At 39.2% G+C, this 11,639-nt stretch overlaps 2 protein-coding genes across 5 annotated transcripts in view; one reads left to right on the plus strand and one right to left on the minus strand.

The window, feature by feature from the left end:
• Positions 1-4,242, minus strand: part of LOC112257677 (moesin) — a 25,658-nt gene extending 21,416 nt beyond the window's left edge. Inside the window, exon 1 of the mRNA XM_024431439.1 lies at positions 3,974-4,242. Coding sequence (XP_024287207.1) covers positions 3,974-3,985 — 12 coding nt within the window. The 5' untranslated portion in view covers positions 3,986-4,242. The remainder of the gene's footprint in view (positions 1-3,973) is intronic.
• Positions 251-11,383, plus strand: las1l (LAS1 like ribosome biogenesis factor). Of its 4 annotated transcripts, none has more exons than XM_024431436.2 (14): positions 251-269; positions 6,127-6,281; positions 6,488-6,613; positions 8,136-8,205; positions 8,373-8,454; positions 8,635-8,802; positions 8,899-8,945; positions 9,368-9,477; positions 9,606-9,691; positions 9,857-10,063; positions 10,157-10,304; positions 10,419-10,750; positions 10,865-11,015; positions 11,141-11,383. In XM_024431436.2, exons 2-14 carry the CDS (start codon positions 6,136-6,138, stop codon positions 11,229-11,231), a joined length of 1,764 nt encoding a protein of 587 aa, XP_024287204.1. In that variant the 5' UTR covers positions 251-269; positions 6,127-6,135; the 3' UTR covers positions 11,232-11,383. The 4 variants fall into 4 exon arrangements, with proteins under 4 accessions (XP_024287204.1, XP_024287203.1, XP_024287205.1 ...); XM_024431435.2 differs by lacking the exon at positions 251-269 and adding an exon at positions 5,916-6,010; XM_024431437.2 differs by lacking the exon at positions 251-269 and having other exon boundaries at positions 5,972-6,281; positions 9,863-10,063.
• The last annotated feature ends 256 nt before the right edge of the window (positions 11,384-11,639 follow it).

The following is an 11,639-nucleotide window of genomic DNA, read 5'->3' on the forward strand; positions in this document are numbered from 1 at the left end:
GTTGTACTAGGAACCGGAAGGTTACAAGATTAAATCCCCAAGCGATCCGTCATTAACCTAGACTATCATTGAAAAAAAAAATTGTTCTTAACTGACTTGCCTAGTCAAATAAAGGTAAAAACATTTATTTTTTATTATTTTTAAACTGGACAGATTGTTTGATTTCCTTCAGTTCTGTTGTCACATTCTGCGATTGACTTGCAAGGCTTCAGCGGTGTATTTGATCTGTGCATGTGCCAGCAGCGCAAGACTCTCTCTATGCGAGTGAGGTGAGTTTGAAAAAACTGAAAGTATGCATTTTAGAAATAAATAGGCTTCCCCAAAATAGCATTGTAGATTTTTTTAAAAAGATTTTAAAAAAAGAAGTTATTTATCAAAATCCCACCCCAAGCCTGATTTCAGATATATCATGTAAACAAGACCATTGGGGAAATCGTTATTCTTGCACAGCATGTAAAAGTTTAAATCTAACTATTATATTATTCGGACTATTTACACTAATCGTATTATTGTGTACATACAATGCCGGCGGTGTTACTAATGGTCAGTCATCGGGATCGGCTCGTAACACCAGCCACACTACATGATGAAGGCAAAACGACTGAATGTAGTGATACTTAAATCGGCAGACCTAGACCATGCCACACTGAACGAGCGAAGACATCCAACAATTGTTTCCGACATAAGAATTTGCCCACGCCATGGAAATTTTGTCTGGGACAGCAAAATCGTGGCATAAAACGGCTAAAATTGTACAGTCTACGAAGGCCTTTACACAGGCCTCCTTTAATAAGACTATAATGTTTAATTTGTATGTGCTACAAAATCACGATGTTAATGTTTCCATTCTGTCTTGGGAACATTCAATGCCTTTTCTGTCTTGTAAAGGGCGTTGGGTCATACTGAGGAGCAAACAAAGCTATAACAAATCTTAGCTATAGACTGTATTTCAGTAAAGTACGCAAATTATTATAAACTGGGACACCAATCACTGGGGAAAAAATGAAGTGACATTTTCCACCTTCCAAATTCTCTTTCCAAAATGTTGGAATGTCTCCTTCAACTGCATCCCCTCAAGACATCTGATTGAAATACACTTTGAAAGGGATTTAAAAATCATAAATTTGTGGAAATCAGGAACTGATGGATAATTCTTATACTATGTTGTTAGATTGTTGATCATACATACTTTTATCTGTTTTGGAGGTGAATGTTAACCATTCACAAACATATTCACATACACAAATGGAATAAAATCAATTAGAAAAGTATTCATAGTATGTTTTTAGGTCAAAATCATGAACAGGAAGATTAGAGCCACAGGCACTAATATAGAACTAAAAGCTCTCTCTGGGTTTAATTCTGAGAATGAGGTTAGCCTCAAACTGCTAATGCTACTCTCCGTAGAGCCAAAATGTTATAAACTTCCACTATAGACAGTTTTTCAGAATCAATATAAGAATTTCAATTATGTTGATATTTGTTCAGATTGAATGTGTTTGCGAGTCTTATATTAGTTTCAAGTTAGTTAAACTCACTGTACTATGACTTGCCCTTTTTCAAATCAGGTTCATGAATCGCAGATAATGCAAGGTCATTTGTAATTCAAACACCTTAAAGCAACCACTTATCAGTACAAATTGATACGGTAGTTATCACAATCATTACTGTTCACTTACCAACGTAGTAATAGTGCAGTGATTTATGTTAACCTAGGTTGAGATCCTATGTAAAAAATAAATAAAGTTCTGTTTTTAACAAACCTCATCTAAATCAACTCAAAAACACACCAAAACAACAACAAAAGACAACTCACTGGTTGGTTTTCTGCAGCCAGAGAGATGTTTCAGAGCTACTGCACAGTTACCCTCCATTTACGGGCTGAAGCCCCCAAAGGTTCGCATAATTTCTGCCTTTCATACACTCTACCACCGGTAGCTTAGTTTATTACAAATTGTTAATCTCAGCTCTGCTATGTGCGTTTACAGAGCTGCTTAATCACCGTCTTACATACCACTGGACTTTCCACTTCACTTGGTTCTGTTATTTGTTGTTTGTGAAGAACTAAGGCTTTTCAACTAACAGAATTATACTCATGCCAATATAGTATTTCACTTCACTGGACAGTAGTAAGTAGAAATTGCTGTTGATTAGAATATCGTAGTTCTGAAGGAAAGCAACATCACTGAATAACACATTTATTAGTGATGCGTAGAGTTCTAGAGTCTAAAGGTACATCTGAAATAAAAATTAACCAGACTGCAAGTACCTTTTTAGTGATGAGAGGGTCTTATGAATATAATAAAATTGATTGATGTAAAATAGCATATCATAACATATGTATTATGACATTATCTGGGAAATGAGACAGGAGTCAATTTGGTGTGTGACATGGGGTGGCCTGTAGAAGTGCTTAAAAACCTAAATGATGAAACACTGGCTGAGGAACGTGCAATTGCGCAGGACGGAGAAGGGGGAGTCTGTGCTGTGAAACACCAAATAAGGCTTTCAGTGGCAGCGTCAAGAGACTGCAGGCCAGGAAATGGCTCAAAAGTAACTGACGCAATCTTAGAAACCTTGAGTCACTAGATTACAGTTCCTTGGGAAGCTGTAAAATTGCCAAAAGAAGCACAGCCAAAGCCTACACTTAATGGTAGGGGGACACATGGATGACTGCTGTGAAAAGACATGTTAATACATAAATACAGATTAAAATAAATACAACTATAATCTTCTCATGCGTTCACAATTGATTCTTAAAAGCTAAATGTCACAATACTGCACATTATTTTACTGTCATTACCTGGGGTGCATTTGATCACAGTGACTGATTAAGCAAAACATATTTGACAGGGTAACAAAAAATTCGTCCTGTCCCTGAACTAGGCTGTCATTGAAAATAAGAATGTTTTATTTTAACTGACTTGCCTAGGTAAATAAAGGTAAAATATAATAAATATAGCAAATTTCTAAATCACGCAGGCCTGGTAATCTTCTAGGCTAAGGTTTGCCATAGATCAAACTTTAAGAGCCTACATTTCTAGATACTGTACCTCCTAGAATAGCCTATACTTTGATAGAGCACAATGCAAGTGATCTAACCTCCATCACTCAATAGCAGGCCTATAGGACAGGATAACATGGGAGTCCACTGTTGAAGAGTGCATAGGCTAGCTATTGTACTACGGGGTACCACAAAGACAAACACAACGTCATCGAATGGGCCATGGGAACCTCCGGTAGGCCTACAGCAAACAAAATCAACACTAATAGGCCATATTGATATGAATTGGGCCCGGTGACGCGTTAATGTTGTCTAGAGACTACATTTGAACAACATTTAAAATGTCTGACATAATTATTCATGAATATGGATCGAGTTGATATGAACCCAACGCTGGTCTATTCAACTTCTTGAACGTTCATTCAAAAGCCAATCACGTTCCAAGGAACGGGGGATTGCCGATGGCGCCTAGCTTGACACAAAATAACGGTTCATAGGATAGACACAAACCTAGGGTAGCCTAACAAAAAAGAACGTCGGGCAACATTGTATCAATTCCTTGTAATTCGTAATAAAAACAAGTTTAGGGGATGCTGGAGAAAAAAATATAGGCTACAGCGTCCTGCCCTATATGAAATACATGTTTTAAAATACACTTTTCATTCATTTGAGGGGCGCTAAACCTTTTCTGAACCTATATGGCTCTACATAGGCTATACAACGTCAGACAAATTCAGTAGCCCAATTGAGTTAAATCTGCCAAATATATGCTTTCGAAGAATTATAGGATATCAATTCAAACATTTGACTTTATAGCCTGTTATGAGCTAAATTATCTTTCTCGACCAAACAAGACAACAAGTTGGAAAGCTACATTTTGACCAGAGATAGCGTTTTATATAATGTCTTATTTCTATGTAAACATCAGTGTTTTAAAGCTGGTCCCACACACGAATAAAGGCTACTCACCGTCTTCGGCATTTTCGCAGTTATCTGTCCTTAGTCACTGATGTCAGGAATTGGATGGTAGCAACAATGGAGTCAACAAAAACTTGTGTCCATTAGATAAAGTGCACAATCTGAAAATCGTCCGTCAAGTTCAGTTAAACTTTGATTTCAAACTTTTCAAACTGCTCGTATTTTTCTATTTTCTTTGTATCGCCTCAAAGTGGTGATCCAGAGCTTAATTTCCTGCTAACGGCACGGTGACTGAAAAACCACACCCAGCCCAATGAAGACATACTAAAATGAGTTTTTCAGCAGACTCCGCCTGTATTCTCAATGACCCGTTATTCCTTTGTCAAGCTCCAGTTGAACGTGAGCAGCTAAACTAAATTCCTGGACTTTAAATTTAAGCCCGGATACCCCACAAGATTCCGATATAAGTAATTTCCCGCATACCATAAGTATATAGCTAGCGACATTTGATTTTACTCCAGTTTTTCAATCTAAGATATAATACCATTTTGAGGGTAACACATTGTTTGGGACAGGCGCACCGGATAGGGTGGTTAGGCATATTTGATTTAAAAAATTGCCATTGCATATTATTTTCAACAAACACCTAGTCAGAACTATATTTTATAGGCTAATGGATCGAATAAATATAAAGCAGATTTATTTTTACAATCAATTATTGAACCTCAGACGAGTTTTTTCTAATGACACGGTCTGACACCCCCATATGACACAACTTCCAATCAATACAATAATCACCATTTCATATGATGTGCATTTTGTGTACGCAAATGCATCATTGATATCCATTCAAAAGGAATCCAGACAGAAATAGCCTCATTCCACTTCCTCTGACCCATGGACAACCTACTGTATATGGACAGCTACTGAAATAATTACAGAAATGGGATAGGCCAAGGTCTACTATAAAGGCCTGTCACGATGCATACAAATATAAGCCACATTTCGATAACAGTAAGCTAAAGTAGTGTAACGACCCTGGGTTTATAAGCGCGGAAATCGACCCTGCGGCACGAGCATGCTTTTGCTGCACAGTCGATAGGGCGCCGGATCTCGGGCTAGATGGTCGAAGGTTCGAGACCTGCTCCCTGCCTGTTTCATTACAGTAGCTTACAATATATTTGATTTCCTGTCCATAAATATAAGTTATAATTCACAATAAGTTTGGCCAGGGATGGGCAACTTTTATGGGAGTGGGGCCATAACAAATCTGAACTCAAGGGGCTGCAGTGACTCGAGGGTCTGCATAACCACGCACGAGCCGGCTCGAGGATTTTGGGGGCCCTAAACAAAATTTTAGCCCCCCTCTTGACATCGTTCATTTCCTGCAATTCTACACATTTTGCCATAAGGCGTAGAGAACATGTTGCAGTTTTACATAAAATATGCTGCAATTCTACACATATTGCCACGAGGCAGAGGGAAGATTTAGCAATTTTATAACTAATTCCATGCCATTCTAGTAATTTTGCCATAGGTTGGAGAGACATGTTTGCCGTTTTTAATATGGATCTGAGTGAGTGACAAACGAAATCAACGATGGCCCCCTGGTCGGTAATTTGACCATGATTACTACACGTTTAGATAGGTAAATGCGTCTAGCCAGCTATCTAAAAATGTTTTGCTGACATGGCCTAATTGAGTGACTGTCAGTGACTGACATGAGAGGAAAAACTGCTGATGCACAACCAAATTTCGAAATTGCACTTTGTGTATTCTACTATTCTAACTCTCATCAGTAAGTAGAGACCCCAACTGAGTTCCAAACAAAATGTTAGTTTTTGTTTTTATTTTATCTGCGGGCCTACATTCATGCGCAACACCTATGACAATACATTACACACTATAATTGTACGATTGAATGGCAGACTAGATGTTAACTGTTATATTTGCTTATTATTTCGTTTTTTATTTTTATTTATAGCATTATAATTTGGCGGGTGCAATAGCGGAACATTTCTGCGCGGTATCGGTTTCTTGCTGTTGCATTTAACCGACCCCACTCTAGTCTGTGTATGATGTTGGCAGGTTAGCATAGGAACATCCCATTTTGTTTAGCCTAGCTTGCTACATGTTTTGCATTAGAGCTAAACTAACTAGGTAAAAACGGTTTGTCTCTAATTGTCTTTCTGTCGTTTCTTTAGCTGGTAAATATGAAGAAAAAAACAACAGAGAAAAAGGGTCATGTAGTTGCATGGATCAACAAAGCAGAATGGGACCAGGTGCTCGAGTATCTGTACTCAAAGGATTGTGCTTTACAAAAGTATGCATTACACCGAATATCGGCGTGGAAGGGCAGGTAAGGCATACACGTATTTGATCTTCAGATAATGTTTTCCTGTTGCATAATTACTATTTTGTTAGCTTGATAATTGCAGGATAGTTGGTTAGCTTAGCTTGTAGCTAACGTTAGTTCGTGTCCAACTCATCCCACGACTGCTGTTTTCTAGTGGACAAAGCCGTTCCTAGATGAAAAATATTATCACATTTGATTTATTTTTTCAGATTTGCCCACAACACTCCCATCGCTGTAGAAAGTACAGCAGACCTGGTCAGATGTCAAATACTTGACAGATCAGGAAAACTTGACGCTGACGACCTGGTCTTGCTTTATGGAACAGCACTCATGAGGTTGAAATCGCTTTTTTAACGTTTAAATGTGCTCATACAAGTCCGGTTCATTGTTACAATTTCTCACGTGGCTGCATACTGTTGCAATCAATGATGTGTGTGTATATACAGTGCCAGTCAACAGTTTGACACCTACTCATTCCAGGGTTTTTATTTTTACTATGTTCTACATTGTAGAATAATAGTGAAGACATCCACTATGAAATAACACACATGGAATTGTGGTAACCAAAAAAAGTGTTTAAACCAATCAAAATAGATTTTAGATTCTTAAAACCTTTGCCTTGATGACAGCTTTGCACACTCTTGGCATTTTCTCAACCAGCTTCATGAGGAATGCTTTTCCAACAGTCTTGAAGGAGTTCCCACAAATGCTGAGCACTTTTTGGCTGCTTTTCCTTCACTCTGCGGTCCAACTCATCCCAAACCATCTCAATTGGGTTGAGGTCTGGTGATTGTGGAGGCCAGGTCATCTGATGCAGCACTCCATCACTCTCCTTCTTGGTCAAATAGCCCTTACGTAGCCTGGAGGTGTGTTGGGTCATTGTCCTATTGAAAAACAAATGATAGTCCCAGTAAGTGCAAACCAGATGGGATGGCATATCGCTGCAGAATTCTGTGGTTCACCTACAGTCTCACAAAGACACGGCGGTTGGAACCAAAAATCTCAAATTTGGACTTTCCACCGGTTTAATGTCCATTGCTCGTGTTTCTTGGCCCAACCAAGTCTCTTATTCTTATTGGTGTTCTTTAGTAGTGGTTTCTTTTGCAGCAATTCGACCATGAAGGCCTGATTCACGCAGTCTCCTCTGAACAGCTGATGTTGAGATGTCTGTTACTTGAACTCTGTGAATCATTTATTTGGTCTGCAATCTGAGGTGCAGTTAACTCTAATGAATATCCTCTGCAGCAGAGGTAACTCTGGGTATTCCTTTCCTGTGGCGGTCATGAGAATCATTTTCATATAGCACTTGATTGTTTTTGCGACTGCACTTGAAGAAACTTTAAAAGTTCTTAATTTTCCGGATTGACTGACCTTCATGCCTTAAAGTAATGATGGACTGTAATTTTTCTTTGCTTATTTGAGCAGTTCTTGCCATAATATGGACTTGGTCTTTTACCAAATATGGCTATCTTCTGTATAGCACCCTTACCTTGTCTCAACACAACTGTTTCCCTCAAACGCATTGAGGAAAGAAATTCAAGGCACACCTGTTAATTGAAATGCATTCCAGTTGACTACCTCGTGAAGCTGGTTGAGAGAATGCCAAGCGTGTGCAAAGCTGTCAAAGGCAAAGGGTGGCTACTTTGAAGAATTTTGTTTAACACTTTTTTTGGTTACATGATTCCATATATTATTTCATAGTGTATGTCTTCACTATTATTCTACAATGTAGAAAATAGTAAAAATAAAGAAAAACCCTTGAATGAGTAGGTGTCCAAACTTTTGACTGGTACTGTATATAATTTAAAAAAATGTGTTTTATTGATTCCTTTATTGGCTTGATATTTTTCTCAATAGGTTTGTCAACTTAATTACAGAGCGTCAGCAGGGGAAAATCGCTCGTCCCCTCAGAAGGCTAGCCAGCAATGTGAGTAATTGAAAAAAATATGTAATTCTTGCATCATGATTAATAAAGCTAATATTACATTTTCCTCTGCTCACTACTCATGAAATGATCATGTCGTCTGGGGGACCTCACTATACAGGTGATGGAATAATAAATACATGTTTTTATTCTAATGGCTTTTTTAACAGTTGAAGATCCCTGAGTGGATTGTAAACCTCAGACATGACATTACCCACCGCAAGCTCCCTACCTTGAAATGGTGTCGCAAAGGTGAGCATGAACGAACAGATTACATTTTTCTCTTAAGAATTTCATAATCTCAGAGACCATGGGTTTTTATCCTCATCATCCTCAATAACAATATGATATCATTCCTACTTTCCATTGTGACTTTGGACTTTCTGCAGTGATCTTACTCTTAGTTGTGTTGATGTCTTTTCTATGTTGCAGGTTGTAAGTTTGTGCTGGAGTGGCTTCAGCAGGAGTACTGGTCCAGGCAGCTGGGCAGTGGGCTGGCTGAGAACTGGGAGTCCCAGTCAGAGGGGGAGGATGGAGAAGATGAGCTTCAGAGGCAGGAGGATGAGCTCATCACCAGACAAAAAGAAATTGAATCCTACAGTAAGTTGGAAACATTTGAACACTTTAGATGCTGCTTATTAACCAGTTACATTTTCAAAGGGTATTTAAAACAGCTTTTTCCCCCTCTCTTTTCAGAGAAGGCACGAGAGTTATTGATATCTTTTGAAAAAGAGCAGTTTCAGGTATTTACACCCCCCGCATTACCCTTTGCCTGTTACATTTTTGTATTGATTTATGAAATCCCTTAACAGCATGATTGTTAGGTTTATTTGCACTGTATGCCATGTACGTCAAATGTATGTGAATCATGCATAATCAACATCAAGGACGATATGGTTGTGGGAAGTCCTCAAAACATTTAATCACAATTCATAACCACGTAATAATTTTCCTATGATTGAGACTTGCCCACTCAACTCAACCCACTATATTAGAGGGTGAAGATGTCTGTTCTCTAGTCTGCACAGCATTTCCTCTTCCATCTATAAATGAGGGCCTCAAGATAGGCATTTTGTTATTGACATCACTCTTGAGTGATTGGGTTTTCTCTACTGCCAGAAATGTTTATAGTGGTTGGTGGTCATTACTCTTTTCTTTTGTTTAGACGTTTGAAGGATTTCTAGAGGAGGACAAACAGGCGAGCTTGTGGCCAGAACCCTCTGCAGACATGAGCTGGATCCTTGCCCAGATCAAGCACTTTGCATTAGAGTCTAGGTCAGTTAACACATTTATTGGTATTGCAGTGATTGTCAAATCCACAAACTGCATCAGATTGTATCTACAAGAATAACGTAATTTAAAAAGCAAAGCTCCGGGCCCTCATTGTTCTTTTTCCCATATAGTGAAATACTAATAGATGCATTGATTGAGGATGGATTCATGGTTCCAACCATTGAACAACTGGTGTCACTTAGTGTCGACAACTCAGGTAAGACTAGGATAAGGTAGATTTTCCCCCAATACATTTCTTAAAATAAATCTGTGTAAATCCCATGTTGATTTTATTTACATATGTTGTAAGACTGGGAACATGTTAAATACTGTAAGCCATACACACTTTACCTGAGTGACTAGAATGCCTTTGTTTTTGAAGATGCAGACCCCACTGCTCCCCACCTTCCTCGAGTTGTCCTGCGTTTCTGGCTGCCCCTCCTGAAGGATCTCAACTCTCAGCTCTTCATTCATCTCCTCCTGGAGAAACTGTTTGTGGAGCTGCAGCAGCTCTCTGAAGACAACCAGAAACACAGATCCTTCTACATCGCTGGGTGGATTTCTGAGGTCATCCTCTGCAACTCCAACAGTACGATCATTTTCTACCCCAATAACAAAATAACTCTATGTAAATACAAAACTGTACTGGATTTACTGATGTGGATTAATTTTGTTTCTACAGAGAATGAATACCATTATGAATCAAAAATCCAGAGGAAAGCCAGACTGAAGGACAAGATCTTTATGAAACGCATCCAGCTGAGGTGGCAGCAACTCCTTGCAGCATGTCTGAATGCTCCCTGCATGGCCACGCCTCACCTGCTCCAGCAGTAAGTGACTTCATAATGTACATACATCACTTACTGTGTTCTCTACTGTTGTACCAGCTTATGAAATATCATTTGTCATTATGTTTGAAAATGACTTACTGTTTGAACTTTTAGGATCCTGGAGGACATGGAACATCCGATGCCCTTGGACACCCGACAGAAGCTACTCAGACTGAGCAGTATCTACACTCAGGGGGCAGACTCGGGGTGTGATCCTCCCATGGAGCATTCAGGCCAGCCTAGCGGTATCTACACCCTGGAGAGCCTGCATGAGAGGCTGCGGGTGCAGTCCAGACGCCAGGTCTACATGATGCACCCAGGAATCGTGTCTGACTCACGCAAGGCCCTGCCAGAGAGGACCGAGGACTTCCAAGAGCACCTGAGCCCAGATGTCCTGGCCGAGAGGGCCGCGGAACTCAGGGGTTCTCCCTGGCAAGTTTGCACAGGTCAGTTCAGTTGTCATGCCAATTTGCAGAACATGAATCTGATCATCTGATTCCACAATATTTCATTAGAATATTACATTTGATCTAAATAGGTTTGTTTTCTCACCTGTCTAGACAAAGTCCAGTGGAAGAACTATCCTCTTGGGAAAGTTCCAGGCCAGTCAGAGGACCCTTCCTGCCTAATGGTAGATAACTTCTCTACCATTATGGTGTTTGACCAGCAGGTGGAAATGGAGAATGCCACTCAGCACAATGCGCATGCAGGGTAAGAAACAAAATGTTATACTATATATCTGTAGGCATCCATAGAAATAAAAGTATGGGTAAGATCAACCATCACTAAGCAATTGTACTTAATCTGATCAGTAATGTTTCTCTTAATCTCTCCAGTGTCTCAATGCCACACAGAATCACCACGGATGGGCTTCTCTGGACACACAATGACATCAGCAAATTGAAAGCTGGCCTGCAACTGTTTTAAACAAATATGCCAATACTGTAAAATAAAAGCCTTCACTGTCATTGATCTTCATCTGCAAACGCATTGCATTGTTTCTACTCTGACATGCCAAAAGCATTTATTTTATTTTTTTTCCAGCAAAGGCACGTGGCAAATAAAAGTACTTAAGAGTACCCAAGACATTGTATTACGTTCTTTTGATTTTAAATATTAAATTCCATCTTACTTGCAAACAAGGTTCCTGAATCCCTGTTATGCCACTAATGTCAATTACAATTGGCTAATTCTTATGAATTTAGTCAGAACAGTGTTCTGGAAATTGGTGTGTGGCACAAATAAATCAAATCAAAGTTTGTCACATTCACAGGACCATTTAATTGCTTACTTACAAGTTCTTATAACAAAGGTGACTAGTTTCAGCAGCCATCT

The sequence above is a fragment of the Oncorhynchus tshawytscha genome, linkage group LG09 (genome assembly GCF_018296145.1).
Source record: "Oncorhynchus tshawytscha isolate Ot180627B linkage group LG09, Otsh_v2.0, whole genome shotgun sequence".
NCBI classification, from domain to species: Eukaryota; Metazoa; Chordata; class Actinopteri; order Salmoniformes; family Salmonidae; genus Oncorhynchus; species Oncorhynchus tshawytscha.